This window comes from Pteronotus mesoamericanus, unplaced genomic scaffold (assembly GCF_021234165.1).
Source record: "Pteronotus mesoamericanus isolate MK-2021 breed Mesoamerican mustached bat unplaced genomic scaffold, CSHL_Meso_final scaffold_54, whole genome shotgun sequence".
Lineage (NCBI taxonomy): Eukaryota > Metazoa > Chordata > Mammalia > Chiroptera > Mormoopidae > Pteronotus > Pteronotus mesoamericanus.
The window spans coordinates 36,846,373-36,870,580 of record NW_026555321.1 but is presented as its reverse complement, the minus strand read 5'-3'; the positions used below and the strand labels follow the sequence as shown (position 1 = coordinate 36,870,580).

At 37.3% G+C, this 24,208-nt stretch overlaps 1 protein-coding gene across 13 annotated transcripts in view; it reads left to right on the top strand.

Moving 5' to 3' along the window:
- The window catches only part of PBRM1 (polybromo 1), a 135,850-nt gene that overhangs the window by 99,734 nt on the left and 11,908 nt on the right, over nucleotides 1-24,208 (top strand). For all 13 annotated transcript variants that reach the window (XM_054595639.1, XM_054595637.1, XM_054595638.1 and 10 more), the window contains 5 exons: nucleotides 4,444-4,589; nucleotides 5,714-5,871; nucleotides 19,197-19,380; nucleotides 19,943-20,153; nucleotides 20,779-20,980. In XM_054595639.1, coding sequence (XP_054451614.1) covers nucleotides 4,444-4,589; nucleotides 5,714-5,871; nucleotides 19,197-19,380; nucleotides 19,943-20,153; nucleotides 20,779-20,980 — 901 coding nt within the window. The remainder of the gene's footprint in view (nucleotides 1-4,443; nucleotides 4,590-5,713; nucleotides 5,872-19,196; nucleotides 19,381-19,942; nucleotides 20,154-20,778; nucleotides 20,981-24,208) is intronic.

Here is a 24,208-nt window from a genome sequence, read left to right as displayed (position 1 = left end):
ATTTTTATGAAAAAATAAATATGTATGTGACAGTCACTAGAAAAAAGAAAAATAAAAGAAAATAATCTAGAAAACTTGACAGCATTTGAGCTCTTGCTCCCTTGTATATGTCATGAAAAAAAATGTATGCCTTGAGCTTACAGATGTTACATTTTACAAAACTATATTTAAAAAATTGAGATGCTAGCTCAGGACTAGCCAGTGAAAGACATAAACTTTTCACAATTAAATCCAGAATGTTAAGGTAGTATTTTAAATTAGCAGGAGTGGATGGAGTCAAATGATACTTGAAAAATTGCTAGCGATTTGAAAAAGAAAAGGAGCAAAAAAAAAAAACCAACATGCACTCTTACTTCATATCCAAAATAAATAAGATATAAACATAAAAAAGAAACAATACTAACTAAAAAGAAAGAGCACTAGTTTCTAACCTAAGTACCTTTACTATATTTACCTGTAATCCTTTATTCATTTATAAGCTTAGAATGGGTTCTGTGTATGCTATTATACAAAACCCAGGAGTCATGAAAGAAAAAAGTGATCATTTTATTGATTTGCAAATGAAAACCTCAGTTAGTTTAATAAAACAGTCTAAGGACTACTATTTCTAATGTACAAAGAGTTCTTTAAAGTCTTAAGGAAAAAGTAACACCAAAAAAGCAAAGGACCAAATAGATCATTTATAGAAGGAAAGCAGCCAAAACACATAACAAAATGTATTAAACTAAGAGTTTTCAAAATGCTTAACAAAGATTGGCAAGAATTCTGTAGACATGCAGCCTGGTATGGGGCAACGCCCTCATCTCCCTTAATGACATTGTCTTTGACCCTGCAGTTTGATGACAGGAAATGTGCTTCCACATAGTACTCACAGGGACCCCAAAGGATTCTCTTCAGGGAGTGACATTAGTATAGTTGTAAAAGAAAAACTACGCCAAACCCAAATGCCCATGAATAGGAATGGGAATTAAGTTGTACATCCACATAATACAGACTGCAGCCAATGAAAGGAGTAAAGTAGGTCTATTATAGTAATACTGAAAATTTTCCAAGTTAGTGGGGTAAAGGTGTTACTAATTAACAGATTGCAGAATGAGATGGGGTTCATCATCACTTGAAACAAAAATGTGTCTTTGTATATTAATGTGAAAACAACATGGATAGTATGTACTAAACTGCATTGTCTCAGGTTAGATCACAGAAGAGTTTTCTAGGTTTTACATGCGCTAATGATTGGATTATTTCCAACACATATATAACTATGAAAGACAGTTTTAAAATTGATCATGTAAAAACGGGAAAAAAATTAAAATCTTAGCATCTTAGAAAAAAATGTCCATTTTCATGTGCTAATACTGATATTTCTTACAGTTTATCAGTATATGTGGGAATCATAGAGCATTAATTTTAAAAGAACTATCAGTGGAAGCCAATGTGAAATTAACTTAGATTTGTTATTTTTATTATTAGAATTCATAAGTCCCCAGGGTCCTCTCTCTGTTTTGTCTCATTATTTTGATATTGGACGGCTAAGACAAGTCATTCCAGGAACTTTTTTAAAGAGTAACTTTAGGAAATAACCCATTCCTAAAATAAAAAGGTTTGCGTTTCGTTTTTTTTTTTTTACTATAGTGCACATAAAATATTATAGTGGTTTAAAGTGTGCAATACAGTGATTCAGCACTTATGTAACCTGTCACTCTACAAAGTTATTACAATACTGTTGGCTATATTTTCTGTGGTATACATTACATCCCATGACTTATTTATTTAATAACTGAAAGTTTGTACCTCTTAATGCCCTTTATCTTTTCATGCATATTCCCTGGCCTCCATCAGTTTGTTCTCTAAGTCTGAGAGTCTGTTAGATTACACATGTAAGTGAAATCATATGGTATTTTTTTTCCTCTGTCTGACTTACTTTACGTAGCATAATACTCTCTAGGTCTATCCATGTTGTTGCAAATGACAAGATTTCTTTTTTATGGCTCAGTAATATTCCATTGTGTGTGTATGTGTATCACATCTTTGTTCGTGTACAGATGGATACCTAGGTTACTCTCATATCTTGGCTATTGTAAATAATGCCACAGTGAACACAGGTGTGTGTATCTTCCATATTAGTGTGTTGGTTTTCTTTGGACAGATAGCCAGAAGTGGAGAATTGCTTGATTGTATGGTAGTTCTATTGTTAAATTTTTGAAAAACCTAAATACTGTTTTTCCATAGCAGCTGCACCAATTTACAACCCTACTAACAGTGCACACAGGTTTCATTTTCTCCAAATCCTTGTTAATACTTGTTATTTGTTATCTTTTTAATAGCTATTTTGACAGGTGCGAGGTGATATCTCATTGTGGTTTTGATATACATTTCCTTTATAATAGTTGAGCACCTTTTCATGTGTCTGTTAGCCATCTGTATTTCTTCTTTGGAGAAAGGTCTGGTCAGGTCCTCTACCTACCCCCCTCTTTTTTTTAATCCTCACCTGAGGATATATATAGAGAGAGAGAGGAAGGGAGAAAGAGAGAGGGAAAGAGAGAGACATTGATTGGTTGCCTCCTGTAGGCTCCCTGACCAGGGACTTGAACCTGCAACCAGGGTATGTGCAACCTTTCCATGTATGGGATGACACTCCAACCAGCTGAGCCACACTGGCCAGGCCCTCTGCCCATTTTTTATTTGGATTGTTTGTATATTTTTGATGTTGAGTTGTATGGGTTCTTTATAAATTTTGAATATTAACCCCTTATCAGAAAATATCACTTGCAAATATCTTTCCCTATTCAATAAGTTGCCTTTTGTTTTGTGGTTTCCTTTGCTGTGCAAAACCTTTTAGCTTTGATGGAGTCCTGTTTGTTTATATTTGCTTTTGTTGTGCTTGCCCAAGGAGACACATAAAAAAAAATATTGCTAAGAACGATGTTAAAGAGGTTACTTCCTATATTTTCCTGTAGGAGTTTTATGGTTTCAGGTCTTACATTTCAGTCTTTAATCCATTTTCAGTGTATTTTTGTGTATGGTATATAAAGTGGTCCAGTTTTATTTTTTTGCCTTTAGCTATCAGTTTTTCCAACACCATTTATTGAAGAGACTGTCTTTCCCCATTGTATTTTCTTGGCCTCTGTCATAGATTAATTGACCAGAAAAGAGTATTCTTAATCTCAGGGGTTACTTTATATATAGCTTCCATTTCTCCAAGTGTCCCTTCCCTAGCGTTAATGTGGCACCTCTTACATTCTTAAGGATTTTCCCCAAAGACTATTTTAATATCATATTTGAAGTCTTTAGGATCAAAACGTCAGATTATTTGGACATTCTAAAGAAGATTATCTTTTTTTGAAGTTTCAGATATTCTCAAGACAGGGAGATGCAGTAGAATATCTTGGGGTTCTGGAGTTTCCTTAGCTTTTAAAACGCCTAGCACTATGTTCATTATCTGCTAGGTTCCCAATAAAGGATCTTTTTTTAAATTTCCATTAGTCAGAAGTTTCTCTATTTTTTCACCAAGACTATAGAACAACAATAATGAATGTTTGTATTTTACACAAATCAGGCATTGTTCTAGGTACCTACATGGATTACGTCATATAAGTTTCCTAACAACCCCATCTAATGAGGACACTAAGGCATAAGAGGTCAAGTAATTTGTCATAGCAGCCAGTAGGTGACAGACCCTATAATTTATTCAAAAACAGTATGTGTGTTTAGGTCACAGAGACTATGCTATTCCTGTCTATTTTGGAATAATTCAAAATGACAACAACAAAAAAAGAAAATATACTTAATGTTAAGAAATTGAGAGCTCAGTAAATGTGGTGAAGAGGAAACTTGTGTAGAATTTGCTCCTTATACTCTATAATAATGCATGAATGAGGCTGCTTCTGGATGCTAAGTCCACTCCAGTGTTATTTTGCTAAAGGCTATGGGAATAGAGGAAGGAGAGAGAGGAGCAAAGCATCCTGAAGTACACAAAATGTTAACTAGAAATTTAAAATAGATACAAATACCATATGATTTCATTCATATGTGGAATCTAATGAACAAAATGAACTAACAAAATAGAGACAGACTCTATTTTCAGAGCAGGCTGAAAGCTCTGAGAGTGGGGGGTAGTTACTGGGTTGAAAGATGGAGCAAAAAGGGGAAAGAACTCATAGACATGGACAACAGTGTGTTGATTGTAGGGAGGATGGTCATATAAGTGGGATAAATGGTAATGAAAACATACAGTAAAAATAAATTAAAAAATAAAATAGATACAACATTTGATAAGACTCAGTTTGATTTCAGTAACCTAATCTTTTGATTTCTTTTCTTCATCAAAGCTTCTATTGTTTTTTCTTCTTTTAATATGAAGGAAAGTCTGTTTTCCTTTCTTACCTTCTCTATCTACTCTTTGATTGTCAACTGCATATCTTCACCCAGTTTCCTTTACAACAGGAGAAAGAAGATGTCCCTGTGGAAATGTCCAATGGGGAACCGGGTTGCCACTACTTTGAGCAGCTCCATTACAATGACATGTGGCTGAAGGTTGGTGACTGTGTCTTCATCAAGTCCCATGGGCTTGTGCGCCCTCGTGTGGGCAGGTAAGTGTTATTGAAGAAGCGGGGATAAGGTTGGTTCTGAGATGTGGAGCCAGTAAAAAAAAAAATAGTTCATCCCTCTTTAGGATGAAGACAAAAGTCTCTCCCCAGGTAACTTACCCAGCTTCCTCTCACACCACACTTCCACTGCTTTTGCCTCTAATAACCATACTTCCTTCATCATATCCCTTCATGAAATCTTTTTTTTCCCTTCTACCATTTACTTAACTCTCAGTCCAAAAATCTCCCTATGCACTTCCTGTGGTGAACTCTAGCTTAAATTTGAAATGGTACTTCTTTAACGGGAAACCTCTATCCCCTCCAGACTGTGTTAGGTCTCCCTGTCACACACTCTCAGAACACCATGTATTTTCTTCTCCTTGGAGCACATATCACATTATATTGTTCTGAGGTTCTGTACTGAACTGCAAATGCCCTAAGAATAGGGACCCTCTCTTTTTGTTCTCCTTTGTATCCCCTATTCCAAACATAGTACCTGAAATATAGTAAGGATTCACATATTTGAATGAACAAATAAATGGATGAAAGTATAAGCTGCATGACATAAAACAAGAGTAAAGGAGTCAAAGACAGGGCTGTGCAGTTGAGGATAGTACTTAAGAGTAGTTGGTTCCAAGAAATCTTGGTTCAAGTCGTAGTGCTGCTAGTTTCAAATTATTTGCAAATGATTTATCTCTTTGAGTCAGTTTCCTTGTATTTGTTTCAGCATTCACTAATCATTTGTTACACACCTCCCATTTGTCAGGGTCTAAGGATGCATAGTAACTAAAACAGACAAATATCCTTAGTCCCATGGATGTTTGTGCTAGTGCAAAGACAAACAATAAACATCATGAATAAGTAAAGTGTATAATATATATCATGTTAAAATAATTTTTTCCCTCAGATGAGTAGCCAGATGTTCATTTCTCTTTTTCAAAGTATCTTCTTCTGTATTTAAAGGGAGGGAAAAAAAATCAAGGAAATTGTTTTATCAAAACAACCAATGAAACTCCTCTACATATTAATTTTTTGGTTAATGGAATTTTTGTTAGATTAATACTTTAAGAATGAAACCCATTAAAATGTTATTTTAATGGAATTTCTCTTTTTTTCCCCCTCCCAAGAATTGAAAAGGTCTGGGTCCGAGATGGAGCTGCATATTTTTATGGCCCCATCTTCATTCACCCAGAAGAGACAGAACATGAACCCACAAAAATGTTCTACAAAAAAGAAGTGTTTCTGAGTAATCTGGAAGAAACCTGTCCCATGACGTGTATTTTGGGTAGGTATTTATGCATTTCATTTAATCACATTCATTCCACAAGTTGATTAAATATTTCTGGACTAGGCATTGTTCTAGATGCTAGGTATGCAGCAATAAACAAAGTCTCTGCTCTTTTAGAGACTTACAGTGGGGTAGAGGTTGGGGAGTCAGTAAATTAAAGTGAAGTTTGTAGAACATCAGGTAATAATTAGGACTGTGAATGAGAATAAAGCAGAGGAAGGAAGATAGAGATTAATGTTGAGATTACCTGTTTTAGGTAATGTATAGGCATCCAAAGCCTCTCTGATAGGTGACATGTGAATAGAGCCTAAAGGAAGTAAGGAAGAAATCCAATTGAATATCTGAGATTCAGCATAGGAAACACCAAATGCAAAGACCTTAAGGCAGAGTATCTGCGCATGTTTAAGATACATTAAGTAAGCTGGGTGGCTGGAGCAGGGCAGGGATGTGTGATAGGGAATGAGCCCTCTGAGGTAACTAAGCACCCAATCATGGTAGGCCCTGCAGGCAGTGCAGAGATCGAATTTGAAGAAGATAGGAAGTCCTGTGAGGATCTGAGCAGAAAGGTGATGTAATCCCACATATGCATTAGAGGAGTCACTATGGCTACAAATTAGAGAATGTGTTGTAAGAAGAACAGTTAAAAGACTTTTACAGTCTCTTTTGGACTCTTAACCCTAGTAATGTTGTTGTCTCCTTTTCAGAAATGGGAAGGACCCAAGTTTTGGCTTCTGTTCCATCTTCCTGAGTATTACAGTGACATTCTGCTTCTCAGATGTAGATATATGCATTACACAGTGCCCTCATTTTCAGCCTGGATTGTTTTTGGTGCTGAATTTTGTCAGACTTAGATGTGATAAAAGTATCTGAAGGGCTTGGTAGTTCAACACATTTTCTTCTTCTCACCCTGCAGAGAGGGAGCAAAGGCTAGTGAAATTAAAACCTTCTTGAGTTTCTGCAGAAAAGAATGTCTTCCTTGTAACTTGTGATTCATGCTAATGCAGTGTCCTAGAGCCTTACTTCCTAGTGTGAACTCAGCCTGGACTCAAAGGGAGCATACCAAAGGTGAGACTGAAGTCTCCTTTGGTTAGGGTAACCACATCACTTACTGTTTTTTAGTTTTTTTCTTAGTGGCTAACCTGGAGATTACCTCTTAAATTTATGACAATCTAGTTTGAATTGATACTAATTTAGTTTCATTAGTATACAGACAGTCTTCTCTACAGCTCCATTTCTCCTGTTTTATGTTGTCAGGAATTACCTCTTTCTACTTTGTGTGCCCATTTAGAGAGATGTATATTGCTTTTGCTTTATTTTTATTTTTCAATTAGAGTTGACATATAATATTATATTAGTTTCAGGTATGCATCTCAGTGATCAGACATTCCCCCCAGCTCCCCTCCCATCTGGCAACCATCAAAATGTTCTCTATATCTGTGAGTCTATTTCTGTTCTGCTTGTTCATTTATTTTGTTTTTTAGATTCAGTTGTTGATAGATACGTATTTATTGTCATTTTATTGTTTCTATTTTTTCTTCTTTTTAAAGAAGACCCTTTAACATTTCATGTCATACTGGTATGATGGTGATGACCTCCTTTAGCTTTTTCTTATCTGGAAAGCTCTTTATATATCCTTCAATTCTAAATTATACCTTTGCTGGGTAGAGTAATCTTGGTTGTAGAGCCTTGCTTTTCATTACTTCGAATATTTCTTACCACTCTTCTGGCCTGCAAAATGTCTGTTGAGAAATCAGCTGACAATTTTATGGGAGCTTCCTTGTATGTAACTAACTGCTTTTTTCTTGCTGCTTCTAAGAGTCTCTCTTTGTCTTTAACCTTTTGCATTTAAATTACGAGGTGTCTTGGTGTGGGCCTCTTTGGGTTCATCTTGTTAAGAACTCTACACTTCCTGGACTTCTATATATATTTCTTTCACTAGATTCGGGAAGTTTTCTGTCTTTTTTTTTTTTTCAAGTATATTTTCAATTTCTTGCTCTCTTCTCCTCCCAGGACCCCCTTGATGCAAATGTTGGTATGCTTGAAGTTGTCCCAGAGGCTCCTTAACTATCCTCATTTTTTTTTTCTTTTTGCTGTTGTCATTGCGTGTTTTTGCCTCCTTAGATTCCAAATCACTCTTTTGATTTTCAGCCTCATCCCCTCTACTGTTGATTTCCTTTAAATTATTCTTCATTTCAGTTAATGTATCCTTTATTTCTGACTGGTTATTTTTTGTGGGTTCCATGTCCTTTTTTTATGCTATTGAAGTTCTAAGTTCATCTATCTACTTTTCCCCTAAGTTCATTGAGCATCCTTATAACCAGTATTTTGAACTCTCCATCTAGTAGATTACTTATCTCCATTTTGTTTAATTCTTTTTCTGGAGTTTTGTTCTGTTCTTTCATTTGGGCCATGTTTCTTTCTCTCCTCATTTTGGCAGCCTCTTGTGTTTGTTTCTATGTATTAAGTAGAGCTGTTGAATCTCCCAGGCTTGGCAGAGTAGCTTTAGGTAGTAGATGTCTTATAGGGTCCAGTGACAGAGCCTTTCTGTTCACCAGAACTGGACATTCAGGTGTGCCCCTAGCCCCAGCCCCTACCCTATGTGGTCTGTGTACACCTTCCTGTGTAGATGAGCCCATCAGTGGGAGGGATTTACCCCAGGCTGATCAGCTGCAAGGACCGACGCCAGCCACTATGGAAGATCAGCTGTGCAGAGTCTCACCCCACGAAGCAGGACTTACTTCAGTAGGGCTCTGATGCCCGCTGAGTCTGCCCCTTGACTGTGTGAGTAGATGTGGTTAGATGGTGCTTCAGTGAGGTCTGAAGCTGTTTGTGGGGTGCCACTGGCTCTCGAGCCTCCTGGGAGGTGTAGGCCAAAGTCAGCTGCTGCTTTGTGTTCTTCCTGGGGCTACCTGGCATGAGCTACAAATCAGTGTGCAGACGGCTGATCCTTTTGCTGGGCTTGGTAGTGTCTGGGAGAGGCCAAGCTGCAAACCAAGGCAGGCTGCTGCTACTGTCCTGCGGCCAGTTAGCAAGAGGTACAGGGCATGAATAGACCATAAGCTACTTATTTGGGAGATTTTAGGCAAGTCTGAAGCATGAGCCAAGATAAGCCATTCATATGTAAGCCACTGGAAACAGCTTGGATGGGCCTGAAGGTTGAGTGGGGTGGGGTCTTGGGGAATAACCAGGGTGGAGAAAATAGTGATAGGTTGATAGAGGCTCAGACATGGTGCCACTTGCAGGCTCTCTGGGGGGAAGGTTCAAAAGAGAAAGAGTGGCCTCTGCCAGCACTTCTGTTTGGAGAAAGCTGCTCCTCCAGCTCCTGCCTTGATGTCAGGCAATTCATTTCCTCCCTGTATGTCTCTGGTGCCTTTTGAGCTCTTGCCCCAGCACTGAAACTCAGAGGGAATTTGTCTAAGTCCATGCACAAGCTCTTTAACAGGAACTGCCTGGGACTCCAGAAGCCCTTCATCGCATTCAGCCACAATCCCCACTGTTTTTATAGCCAGAAATTATGGGGACTTCTCTTCCTGCCACTAGAACTGTGAACAGGGAGACCTGGTATGGGGCTGGGATCCCTCACTCCTCAGGCAGTACCTCCACAACCGAGATACCCCTCTCAGTTTTTATCTGTCACACATCGGTGTGGGATCAGCTCATTCCACATCTCTGCCCCCTCTACCAGTCTTAATGTGGCTGCTTCTTTATATTCTTAGTTGTAGGATTTACTCCAGCTAGATTTCAGGCAGTTCTGAATGATGGTAGGTCTGTAATTTAGTTGTAATTTTGATGTGGTTGGTGGAGGATGTAAATACCGCATTTACCTATGCTGCCATCTTAACTGGAAACCCCATAAATTTCTAATTATTGTTTTATATGTTTATCTTTAAAATCATATTGGAGAAAAAAAGGAGCTATAAACCAAAAATATAACTTTGGCTTTTATATTTACCTGTGTAGTTACCTTTACTGGTGTTTTGAATTTTTTTGTATGGCTTCAAGTTACTGTCTAATATTCTTTCATTCATTCTTGTAAAGGGCGTTTACAAGAACTCCCTTTAGCATTTCTTGTAAAGCAGCTCTACTAGCAGCACATTCCCTCATCCTTTGTTTATCTGGAAATGTCTTGATTCTTTTTTCATTTATGAAGAATACTTTTACGGGATAAAGAATTCTCCATTGACAGGGGATTTTTTTTAATGTCTTTCATCAATTTTGGGGAGTTTTTGACTACTATTTCTTCAGATAGTCTTCCTGCCCCTTTCTCTCTCTCTCCTCCTTCCAGGATGCCCGTTATGCCTATGTTAGTATGCTTAATGGTGTGTTACATGTCTCTTAGACTCTGTTTTTCTTTATTCTTTGTGTTTCTCAGACTGGCCATTTCAGTTGGTCTGTTTCAAGTTCACTGATTCTTCTGCCTGTACAAATCTCTTGAACCCCTCCCCTGAATTTTTCATTTTAGTTATTGTACTTTTCAGCTCCAGAATTTCTATTTAGTGTTTACAATTTCTGTCTCTTTATTGATACTGCATTTGGTGAGACATGATTCTGGTTTTCTTTGTCCCTGGTTTCTTTTAGCTCTTTGAACATACTAAAGATAGTTGATTTAAAGTCTTTGTCTAGTAAGTCCCGTGTATGGGCTTCCTTACAGACAGTATCTGTTCATTTCTTTTTATCCTGTGAATGGAAAATACTTTCTTGTTCCTTAGTTTTTTGTTGAAAACTGGACAGTACAAATATTACAACGTGATAACTCTAGAAATTAGATTCTCCACCCTCCTCAGTCTTTGTTATTACTGCTTATTGTTGATTGTAGTTGCTTATTTAGTGATGTGTAGTACAGGAGCCCCAAAATAGGGAGCTGCATAAGTGTTCATGATATTCCAAAAAAAAAAAACACCCAGTGAACTAGCTGATGTGGACATGCTGTTTATTACTCACGTTATAGGGGAGTGCACCCATGGTGGCAGGTCCATGTGAGAGAAACTGCACTTCCTCCGGTCTGAGGCTTTGTTATAAGGGGTCCCAGACAACGGAGGCACATGTCCTACATGTAACTCTAACCTGTATTATCTCAGTGTGTAAATGCAAAAGGAAAAGGTCAAGAAGCAGTCACAGGACAAGAAGCTGCTCCTAAAAGAAATAAGGAGTGAGTTACAATCTACTCCCAAAACAATACACATTCCATTTGGCTAGGGGGCCCCTGGCCAGCCCTCATCATGGGTGGTAGGAGAACCGCATATTGACCCCAAAAGTGACTTTCTAAACTTTTTTTTTAAAGATTGATTGATTGATTGATTTCGAGGGAAGTGAGGGAGAAAAAGTGGGAGAGAAACATCAAAATGTGTAAGAAAAATATCATCTGGTTGCCTCTTACATGACCCCAACTGGGGACCTGGCCCACAACCCAGGCATGTGCCCTGGCCAGGAATGAAACCAGCAACCTTTCAGTTTGCAGGCCAGCACTCAATCCACTGAGCCACACCAGCCAGAGCTAAACTATTTTTTTTAAAGACCATGTTCTTTGTTATGTGTGGTCACTGAAGTCTCTGTTCTGCTAGCTTAGTGGCCAGCTAGTGACTTAACAGGGATTTTCTTATATTCTTGGATCAAAAAAAAAAAAACCAAACCCTAAAACTAAACATTCCCAGTCTTTGCCACTGGATACCATGTCTATGTTGCAGCGTACCTTCAACACTCAGCTGGGAAGTTTACAACTATTCCGTTGCCTTTACTTCCTGCATCCACAGAGCTTGACAACCAGCCAAATCAAGAATTTAGGGCCTTCTTAGGTCTTTTCTGAGCATAAACCCTAACCATGACATAAGCAGGGCTTTCTAGATTCCCAGGAATACGTGGAAGCTTTTCAAAACTCCCTCCCCAGCTTTTTCTTCCCAGGCCTTCGGCATGTCTGCTGTTTGCCCCTGCTGAAATCCTTTGCCACAGCTGACAGCAGCTGGTTCATTTGCTTTAAGTGCTTTCAACAAAAGTACCAAAGCCATTTCTCTGCTCTTTGGAAATCTAAGAAGGAGAGAATTCCAGGTCTGGTGAAATGAAGGCAAGTCTTCTGTGTTAATTATTCAGGAAGTCACCCAAAAAGTCAAAATATACACCACAATTCTTTGAGAACAAGGACTGGTCTCTTCCTTCCAGCACCAGAAACTCAAACCAAGAACACAGCTGCCATCTTCAAGATTGCCACTGAGCCAGAAAAGGGGAGGGTGCAGGGGGTAGGGGCGGGCAGCAAGGGTAAGTTAAAATACCACAACACTCTTCTGCTGGATTTAAGTCACTTTTTTCTCAATTAAGCATGCATTTGGTTGCTGTAAATTTTTGGCTATTTTTGTAGAGTTTTGATAATGTTGATTCTACAGTTTCTGCTAGCTTTTCTCAGCATTTCTGCAAAGGAATGACCCTTGAATCATCCTACTCCACAATTTTTACTAACATCACTTGGAGTAATTACTTTTTATCGATGCCTGTTAAAATGTGTTGCATTCTATAGCTCATAAACTAGTTTTATATCTGGGACTTCATTTCTTTCTCACCATGACACTGTACAAAAATGCTGATATACTCAGAAAGGTGATGTTATTCTTCAAGAAATGGGCCAGAACTAAAAGCTAGGTCTTTTCACTTCTATTCCTGTACTATCATATGGACAGTTTTAAGAGTGAAAGGAGGTGCCTATAATACTAGTTGGGACAAGAGGCATGCAATGAAATGTATGGTTACTTCATCTTGAGGTAAACCTAAGAGAAAATGTATCTAGTAATTACATGGAATTTTATCCCAATTTTTGGATTTCAATATCCACTCCCCAAGGAAGGAAAAGGGTTTGGCACTTTTTAAATGCAAGGAGGCAGATCTTTTATTTATTTATTTTTTAAATTTTTGTAGAAAGTAATGATTTAAAGTGTCTAAATTTAAGCTTTAGAGGATTTATAATTTCACTGTGTTAACTATACACTGCTGAATGCAAATTGCATTTTTGTCTCTGAAACAAAAGTTTTAGAGATAATTAAGGAGGGTATAATTTTTTTTTCCATCTGTGATACAGACCTAGTAGATCTGTTTCACTTAGGAGTTTGTCCTGTTTCTCTAACTTCTGCCTATGCTCTTTTACAGTTCTGTTTGTAGAGTTGTGTTCAGTAACTTAAGAGGTAATCAAATGGCCGCAGAGAAGTTCCTTTTGGGAATGAACATAGCCACACTTAGCAGAGCGCTTCTACCTTAAGTGTTTTGATGATAAAATTTCCAGGAAATCGTGCTCCTGAAAGATACCAATTTCTAATTTATTTGTAGATTCTGTTTTCTTCATAGTAGATTTTTTAATGCTCTATTAACAAAAGCTGTTATTAGTAAACTGAGAAAAAAAGAATTTTTAAAGATTAGAAAGGAAAAATAAAAGAATTTTTGCAAAGACATATTAGATACAGAGAAGATCCAAGAGACATTCAGATAAACTATTAGAACTAAAAATGAAAATGTCAGGGTAATCTGTATTTCTATTTAGCATCAATGATTAATTAGAAAACTAAAATTTAAATATGCCATTTACATTAAATACCTAGGAATAAGTCTTTAAAAAGATGTATAAGACTCCTACACACACACACACACACACAACTGTAAGAAAATTATTGAGAGAAATTAAAGAACACCTAAAAATGAAGTGATCCATCATGTTTATAGCTAGAAGAGTCATTATAAAAATGTCAGTTCTCCCCAAATTTATCTGTAGATTCATTGCAATTTCAGTCAGAATGCAACAGGTTTTTATAATTTGTGCTTTATTAAATGATGCTTTCTAAACTATTATCTTTCTGTTTTTTGAGGGCCAGTCAGGGCAGAGACACCACATCCATTCCAAGTCTGCCAGTCATTTTTACTCTGGAAGAAGAATTTTTACTCTTTCCAAATCTTTATTCTTCCTTCTGTGAAATAATAGAACATAGTAACTCTTCCTTCTCTGAATTGAAAAGACTTTGGATTATGTTAGTAAAGTATTATGTAAGTCCAAGGCAGTGATAGTAACTATAACAGTTTTAACCTTGTTTCTTACCTGTTTTTATGTGTTTTACAAGTTTTGCTAAGTTGTTCGTTATAAACATTCCTATTAAAGTCAAAAACAAAATAGGGATGTCCTTATCCCACTTATTAACATTCTTCTGGAGGTACGAGCCAGTGCAATTAGAAGTAAGAAAGAGAAATCTAAAATAAGGAAATTACTTACTTTTTATCCTCACTCGAGGGCTTGCCCATTGATTTTAGAGAGGGGAAAAGAGAGAAGCGGGTAGAGTGAGAGAAACATTGATGTGAGAGAGAAACATTGACTGGTTGCCTCTCATACCCATCTTGACCAGGACTGAACCTGCAACCTATGCATGGGCTCTGACTGGGAATTGAAGCTATGATCCTTCTGTCTATGGATGGCACTCCAACCAGTTGAGCCACACTGGCCAGGGCAGGAAATTAAGTAGATGAAAATATAAGGGAATCAATTATGAAACCATGAACACACAATAAAAGAAATAAGATGGTTGAGTATGAAAATAATAATAGACCAATTACCTTAAAAGATTCAGTAATAAAAAGTATAAAACATTGGGATAAATTTAACAGTATTTGTGCTGCATGTGTATAAAGAATGTTTTAAAATGCTGCTTTTAATGCCTTTAAATGGAATCACTTGAACAAATTGAAAAGCATACCATGTGCTTGACTAAGAAGTCTCAACATCATAAAGATATTCGTTCTCCCTAAATTAATCTTTAGTGTGATCCCAGATAAACCAATGGGAATTTTCTTGTGATAAAGTTGGGACTAAATAAAATGATTTTTTTAATCATGTCAAAAAATAAAAATCAGGAAAATTCTCACAAGCATAATGAATTTTGGGGGTGAGGTGGTCCTATCCTTGCCAGATATTAAAACATTATAACACTATAATAATTAAAATTATTTATATGATATATGAGTAAACAGATTATTTGAACAAAATAGAAAGTTTAGCAGTAGATCCAGGTATAATTTAATTTATGATTAAGGTGGCTTCCCAGATAAGTGGGAAAAGATAAAAACAAATAGCCGTTTGGAAAAAATAAAACTGTATCCATTCCTTCCATCAACTTTAGAATAAATTCCCAGATGAATTACAAGTTTAAATGAACATAAAATGAAGTAACAAAGCTACCAAAAAAATGATGAGAAAGGATTTTTGATAACCTTTGACCTAAAACACAGAACCCATACAAGGAGAGATTTATAAATTCCATTATGTAAAAGTTAAAGTGTTTGCATAACAAAAACTGGCAGAAACAAAGACAAATGACAACTTTGGGAAAATATTTGCACTGTATATTATAGACAAATATCAGATTTCCCTTGTATGTGAAGCACTTCTATAAGCAATAAGAGCCCTGGCCAGTGTGGCTTAGTTGGTTGGGTTTTGTCCTGTGAGGCAAAAGGTCACTGGTTTGATGCCCAGTCAGAGCACGTGGTTGAGTTGCAGGTTTGGTCCCCAGTCAGGGCACTTTGAAGAGGCAACCAGTCGGTGTTTCTCTCTCACATGGATGTTTTTCTCCCTCTTTCTACCTCCCTTCCCCCTTCTCTAAAAAATAAATAAAATCTTTTTTAAAATTTACCTATCAAATTTTCAAGGAGTAAAGAGGCGTAAGTAGGTACACTTTGCCTCCTCACACAACCAAAAGAAGGACAACAAATTTAAAAACAAAAAATAACCAGAACTTCCAGAAAATTGAACTATATAGAAGTCTGACAACCAAGGAGTTAAAGAAGAAACATTCATCCAGACCAGTAGGAGGGGCGGAGATGGATAGCCGGGGCGGAGAGGACGCAAGGTAAGGCAGTAGATGGAGGCTCAGGCCAGTGAGGCAGCGGCTGGTGGACCAGGTGGTCCCATATTTGCCTGTGGATAAACCAGGAGGAACAGCTGGGGAGCAAGACAGACAGCACAATCCAGGGTTCCAGTGTGGGAAAAGAAAGCCTCAAAACCTCTGGAGAAACCTGTGGGGGTTGTGGCAGCAGGAGAAACTCCCAGCCTCCCAGTAGAGTCCGTTGGAGAGATCTACAGGGTCCTAGAATGTACACAAACCCACCTAACCAGGAATTGGCACTAGAAGAGCCCAATTTGCTTGCAGGTAGCAGAGGAAGTGACTGAAAATGTCACAATACAGTGACCATGATTGCCCCACTCTAGTGAATACCTAAGGCTCTGCCCCTCCCAATGTAACACACGCTGAAACAAAGAAATATGGCCCAAATGAAAGAACAGATCAAAGCTCCAAAAATAGAACTAAGCGATGAACAGATAGCCAGCCTATCAGATGCACAATTCAAAACACTGGTAATCAGAATGCTCACAAAATTGGTGGAGTATGGTCACAAAATGGAGGAAAAAGTGAAGGCTATGCAGGGAACCAACAGTAAAGGGAAGGAGACTGGAACTCAAATCAACTATTTGGAGCAGAAGGAAGAGATAAACATTCAACTAGTACAGAATGAAGAAACAAGAATTCAAAAAAAGGAAAGGAGGAGAGGCTTAGGAACCTCTGGGACAACTTTAACGCCCCAGCATAATAATCATAGGGGTGCCAGAAGGAGAAGAGGAAGAGCAAGAAATTCAAAACTTATTTGGAAAAATAATGAAGGAGAACTTTCCAATCTAGTGAAGGAAATAGACTTCCAGGAGACCCCAGGAAGCACACACCATGGCACATCATAATTAAGTTACTCAAGACTAGGGATAAGGAGAGAATCTTAAAAGCAGCAAGAGTAAAGGAGACAATTACCTACAAAGGAGTTCCCGTAAGACTATCAGCTGATTTCTCAAAAGAAGCCTTGTAGGCAAGAAGGGGCTGAGAAGAAGTATTCAAAGCCATGAAAGGCAAAGACCTACATCCAAGATTACTCTATCCAGCAAAGCTATCATTTAGCATGGAAAGGCAGATAAAGTGCTTCCCAGAAAAGGTCAAGTTAAAGGAGTTCATCATCATGAGCCCTTGTTATATGAAATGTTAAAGGGACTTACCTAAGAAAAAGAAGATCAAAAACTATGAACAATAAAATGACAATAAACTCACAGCTATCAACAACTGAACCTAAAAACAAAAACAAACTAAGCAAACAACTAGAACAGGAACAGAATCATAGACATGGACATCAAAGGGGAGGGGGAGAATGGGGGGAAAGGTACAGGGAATAAGCATCATAAATAGTAGGTAGAAAATAGGGGGAGGTTAAGAATAGTATAGGCAATGGAGAAACCAAAGAAAATACGTATGACTCATGGACATGAACTAACGGAGGGAATGCTTGAGGATGAGCAGTGCAGGGTTGAGGGAAATAAAGGGGAGGAAAAAAATGGGACAACTGTAATAACAATAATATATATATATGTTTTTTAAAAAATTGTCAAGGGGTCAGGTTTCTGTTAGCAGGTAACAACAACATACAAAAGCAGCATTCACCCACTTTGTGTTCGGTTCATGCTATGGAAAGTAATTTGGTAATACCTATAAAAGTTAAAGTGTACATACCCTTTGACCCAGCTTTTGTACTTTTAGAAATGTATACCTCACATGTATTCACCCATATGCAAGTTAATATATGTCTTAAATTATTTAGATTAGCATTGTTTTGCTACAGTGGGAAAGCAAAAATTTGGAAACAACCAAATTAATCATCATTAGAGAACTAGTTTTATTAACTATAGTGCATTAATACCAGTAATCCTCAAGATATTTTGCAACAAAATTAGTTGCAAAATAATATAAGCAATATGCTGCCACTTAAAAGTTTTTTATTGTGGTAAAATGCACATAACATAAAATGCAACATTTTAACTATTTTTAGTATACAATTCAGTGACATTAAGTCCATTGACAATATTGTGCAACAATCATCACTATCCATTTCTAGAATTCATCATCATCCCAGGTAGAAACTTGGTACCCATTAAGCAAAGACTACCCATTTCTCCCTCTCCCAGCCCCTGGTAATTATGTCTTCTACATTCTGTCTCTTAATTTTGCCTATTCTCGTACCTCATAGAAGTGAAATCATGCAGTAGTTGTCCTTTTGTATCTGGCTTATTTCACTTAGCATAATATTCTCAAGATTAATTTATAGTATAGCATGTATCAGAATTATATTTGTTTTTAAGGCTGATTGTATTTCACTGCATGTATATATAACATGGTTAATTCATTTATCTCTTGATGGATATATGGGTGGTTTCTGTCTTTCGGTCATTATGAATAATGCTGCTGTGAAGATTGGTGTAAGAGTATCTGAGTCCCTGCTTTCAGTTCATTTGGGTATGTATCTAGAAGTAGAATTGCTGAATTATATGACAGCTATGTTTAACTTGCTGAGAAACTGCCAAACTGTTTTCCATAGCAGCTATGCTATTTTACATTCCAACCAGGGTTCCAATTACTCCACATCTTTGCCCACCCTTATTATTTTTCTCTTTTTAAAAAATGTAATAGGCATCCTAATGGGTTTGAAGTGGTATCTCATTGTTTTTGATTTAAATTTCCCTTATGATGAATGATGTTGAGCATCTTTTCATGTGCTTATTGGCCATTTGGATATCTTCTTTGGAGAAATGTCTATTCAGATTCTTTGCCTATTTTTTAATTGGGTTCTTTGTCTTATTATTGTTGAGTTCTATGAGTTTTTTATATATTCTTGATACTAGGCTATTACCAGAGATATGATTTCCAAATATTCTGTTCTGTGGGTTGTCTTTTCACTTTCTTGATAGTGTCTTGAAGCACAAAAGTGTTTAATTTTGATAAAGTCCAGTTTATCTTTATTTGGTTGCTTATGATTTTAATGTCACATCTGTGAAACTGTTGCCTAATAAAAGGTCACGAAGATTTACATCATTTTCTTTTAAGAGTTTTATAGTTGTAGCTTTTACATTTAAATCTTTGATCCATTTTTTAGTTTTTATATATGGTATGAGGTAGGTTTCCAACTCAGATCTTTTGGATGTGGAGGTCCAGTTGTCCCAGCACTATCTGTTGAAGATACTATTCCTTCCCCCATTGAATTGTCTGGGTACCCACGTTGATCACCTGCCCATAAAAACTCAGTTGTATCAGTTTTATTTCTATACTCTTAATTCTATTCCATTAACCTTTATGTTTATCCTTATGCTTGTGTATACCCTTTAAATCCTCTGACTTTTGAATCAGGTGATTGTATTAATTCAAAAATAACAAAAATTTAAAATAATTGTTAGCTATGACCACAATTTACTTTGACTTCTCTCTAATTTGCTCTTTCAGGAAAGTGTGCTGTGTTGTCATTCAAGGACTACCTCTCCTGCAGGCCAACTGAAATACCAGAAAATGATGTCCTGCTTTGTGAGAGCCGCTACAACGAGAGTGACAAGCAAATGAAGAAATTCAAGGGACTGAAGAGGTTTTCACTCTCTGCTAAAGTGGTAGATGATGAAATTTATTACTTCAGGTAAAGCTTGAAAAACTAATGAAGAACGATAGCTCCTAATAGGAAAACTAATACCAAAATAGTATAATGCACAGTTGTTTTTTGTTTTTTAATTAGGCTTTTAAAGCAGTGCATTTTAAATAGAAAATTTAATTAATTTAGTTAAAGATTAAAAGAGATCCTCATAATCTGCTGAGATGTAGTAGCTGCTCTAATGGTGCTGTTGGCATAGACTCCAGTAATTGCAATGTGGAGGCAAAAATCTTTGGTCCTGGTTCATAGTCTGTTAAGAGGTGCACAGTTCCACAGAATACGGAAATTCTTTTCACTGTATAGGCAACTAGATCCCAACTTTAGACTGAGTAGTTTTGTGGGTATTCAGCAGAATCCTTTAAAAACAAACATCTGTAAATAGGTGTGACTTTATAAATACACATTTAAGTTCTTTTCCTTGCTTACTTAGAGTGTACATTGCAGATTCCAGGCAGTCATTTCTACATATTAAGGCAGAACACTGCTTTCTGACCAGTCCTGGAGTGGTGTTAGGTGACTTTGTTTTCTTTTTTTATGTCACTTCTTTTAGAAAACCAATTGTTCCTCAGAAGGAGCCCTCACCTTTGTTGGAAAAGAAGATCCAGTTACTAGAAGCTAAATTTGCTGAGCTAGAAGGTGGAGATGAAGATATCGAAGAGATGGGAGAAGAGGATAGTGAGGTCATTGAGCCTCCTTCTCTACCTCAACTTCAGACTCCCTTGGCCAGTGAGCTGGATCTCATGCCCTACACACCCCCACAGGTGAAGGTGACAAGTTCCTGTTACTTGTCTTATTCCTGACTTTGGTTTGCAGCAGTCTCAGACCAAAGTAAGGAGATATCCAGCCCCTACATATGTGAGTTTCAACCTAGAATTCTGCAGGAAGGAACAAATTTTTTTCTTGATGCCATTATTTATTTAAACTTTAATCTATTTTTTAAAATTTCATCAATTGCTGTTTTTAATGGCAAGTTTAGTTAGAAAGCTCTCCTTGCCTTATATTGAAGAAAAGCAATGAGGAACAGCATTGTCCTGTTACTCTATCTTTTTTATTTCCCCTATCTTTTTAGTCTCTTCTTTAGAATCTCACTTTTTGGTTGAGGTGATCCCTGTTGGTATTTTTTTCCTCATTCAGAATTTTCTCAAGATTTAATTGTGACGTCACCATTCAGATTGCAATCGTGGAATTCATGGAAACTTCCATTTATTTTTTTATATGATAAGAAGCAAGGATGAGCTGTATTTTAACCAAGAAAATGACCATCTATAAACTGAACATGTCATAAAACAGTAACCATTGAATCACATGTTCCTGGCTCCCAGAAACTTTGAGCAGTTAACCAAATACAATGTTCTGATGCACTCTTAAGAGCTTTCTGTCTTACAGTCTACCCCAAAGTCTGCCAAAGGCAGTGCAAAGAAGGAAGGCTCCAAACGGAAAATCAACATGAGTGGCTACATCCTCTTCAGCAGTGAGATGAGAGCTGTGATTAAGGCCCAGCACCCAGACTACTCTTTTGGGGAGCTCAGCCGACTGGTGGGGACAGAATGGAGAAACCTTGAGACAGCCAAGAAAGCAGAATATGAAGGTAAATAGACTAGACACAACCATCTTAGCTTTCTAAGCAAGGAGGTGTTTTTAGGAATGCACATACGTAGACGAGTTTTACTCTCTTATTCTTACCACTTGCACATGAACTTTTATTGGAAACTGTCTCAAATGGCTTCCATCCAGAAGTTTAAATACCAGCCTTATCCTGGCTAAGCAAGCGCTGCCCCTGTCTTGGCCTCTGATCCTGGTGTGGGTTTTTCCCCCCCCAAAAAATCTCTCAAACAAGTATTTTGCTATTAAAAATTGCATGATTTTCTTCTTTCATTGAGTCCTATAAGCATACATGTGTTGAGCTGGGGAATGATTATACTAGGATGTTAAATATAATTTTGGTTAAAATTCTTCTAAAAGTGGGATTTGAAAATCAGTTGTCTTCTATTATGGCTCTTGATAAGCCATATGTTTAACCTTCAGGCTGAAGCTTAGCTGAAGCACTTGGTTTCCTAGGCCAATCCTGGCCTTCGCTGTGTCTGCATTTACAGCTACTTAAGGCACTTGGGGTCTCTTTTATAAAGCTCAACTGCCTTCATTTTCCTTTTACTCTATAATTAAGTCATTTTGGGCCATGAGCTATATCATTCAAGAATTTGGTGGTTCTTAGCCAGTAGGGACAAATACTGGAGAGAGATTTTTGTTTGTTTGTTGGTTTGTTTTTTACTATTAGTCATGGCTTTACTAAATAAATAAGTAGTAAATATTAAATTAGGCAGGACTACTGCCCTTGGAGCTAGGGTTTTTGTTATTTTTTTCCCATTTGGAATTTTATGTAATGGTTTATTTTGTTAGTTTAGAGCCATCTTTCAGTGATTGACCACAGTAGCCAACCATTATTCTTCTTGGCTGATTCCAAATTCATTATTCCCCATCAAACATAAATTAATTGTTAAAGTTGCTCCCTTTATGTTTATAGAGTTTTTTTTTAAATCTTTAAAAAAATTCACACTTTGCGATTATTATAATTAATTGATTACAGTTATCTGATGGGCTTCCCCAAGGATTTGCTGCAGAACCCTAATCCTACAAGATGCTCAACCAAAAAGCACTTGTGGGAAAACTAGTTGGAGAAGCACTCCAAACATTTTTTATCTTGGAAACTTATAGTGCATATTCTTATATTAGATTCTTTAAGACCTACAGTAAAGAACCAGTTTTTTTTTCACTTGGCATTTTCTAAAACTTGACCAAGTGTTCATGTAATACCTGTTAATATCCTAAAAAACTAGTATTTTGCAGAACATACTTTGAGAAATCCTAGTCAGTTTCATAAGAGCCTAGAACTTTAGGGAGCTTTGGTATTTCTAACCTTAGTGAATGTTAAAACCAAATATATCACTCAGTTGGAGGAGTGTTGGAAATGAACTCATATGGGTGGGAATAAAGCCTGGTCCAGGGTAAATTAAGCTAATACTATATGACTGGTTATTTAAAGTGTGAACAGGAAAGAGGAAAGTGCCTGGAGATAATGTAAAAGTGAAAATGCTGGAGCAGGGCTGAAGAGAGGGAGAAATGATGGCTTCTAGAAAATTCTCCAAAATTTGAAGGGGAGGCTGAAATTCAGTGAGAACCAAGTGATAGAGAGTTATATGATTCAGTAGTGTATGAGACACAAAATCTGAACTTTTGTTTTGACCCATTGAATTCAAAACCCAAAGTTTGGAGTTGGCTGGTTTCATTTAATGATTTTCTTTCCCAAGATAGCCCAAGTGAACTCCCCCAAGAAAGAGCTAATAGTAGCCAGTCAGTAGTCGATCCACAGGCCTGAATTTTTCTATTTTCAACTCCCTTTTTTTTTCCCCTCTCCCATTTTACTGTGTCACTTGTGTAATGAAAATACTAGAATTTAATGTGGGGGTTCTGCTAGCTCAAGGAAATAAATAGGTTGTTTAAATGGCTTCTGTCCCTCACGTTTATTGTACAGAGGATCTGTAAACTAGGACAGTGTTAGTGAGTGATGACAAGTCTATGCAGGCAACTGTGTCACAGCCAAAGAAGATTTGACTTGTTTGACTTGAACATTCTTATATAAAGAAGGACTGGAGCTGTTGCTTCTTGATTCTCTTTAAAGCCATGTGACCTCGAGCAATTTTCTCCCTCCTTAGATCAGCCAATGGTAGGCCTTTTGAATTCTATGTTGGAGGGTCAATGTGTGGCAGTTGGAGTGTGATACCAGGAGTCAGGGTTACAGGTTGCTGGTTCTCTCTGTATCCTTGGACAAGTCACTACCTGTCTCCCAGCCTCAGTTTGCCCAGATGAAGAGTGGGAAGGACTTCCTATTTATGAATGGTGAAGCAAAATAAACCCTGTATTGTGGGAGCTTTGGGAATACACATGTCTAGAGTTCTTCAGCAAGAGTCCAGCCTGCCCGCTCCCAAAAAGCCTGGGGTTGTGATCATTGGGGCTACTGGCTATGGAGATGCAGGCAGAGTAGCTCAGGGGAATGAAGGGTATAGCAAGGTGTGTTCCAGAGCCCAGAACTGGCACAAGCAAATACTTCTCTTGCGTTTCAGATGAAATATTAGTGAATTCTGGAACTTTCACTGATTTAGGGTGATTTACGGTCAGTATTGAACTGCTCAGCTTCAGGAAACCTGGTTCTGTCAGTACATTGTCCATTGCTTCATATGTGTATATATAATTCCCTTCTTTCAATGACTTTAGCCTGGAGTACCATGCATTTTTTCCCCTGGGGTTTATTAAACATGATCTCTTTGCTTCATTAGAATGTAGAAGTTAGCATTTAATGTCCCTAAAACCTTATAGGGGAGACAGTGAGCTGCTTTTCCCTTACAGAGTTAATTTTCTTCAGCTGCTAAACCCCATGACACTAATAACAAGAGTCCTCATATCTTAGTTAAATTGGGTGCAAGGAATCAGGAAAATATAGTAAGTAACAATTGTGCCAAAAATTATAATGGGCCATGGAATTGCTTCATGTTGAAATTATAAATAATTTGCAATGCTTTTAATATAGAATAATGGTAGCGCTTCTCATCTTCAGGGTGCCTTGTGAGATTAACCACATTGGTTACGCTGGTGACGTGTTTAAATAAAACCTGTGCTTTCTGAATGTGTGTTGCAGTCTTAACATTCTTGAAATCTTTGCAGACCAGTTCTCAAGATGGGATAGGAAAGCTGGACTCTAGTTTACCAAGTGAAATCGGCCCGACTCCTCCTGTGTTGAGACTAGTCATCTACTGTTCCTTCC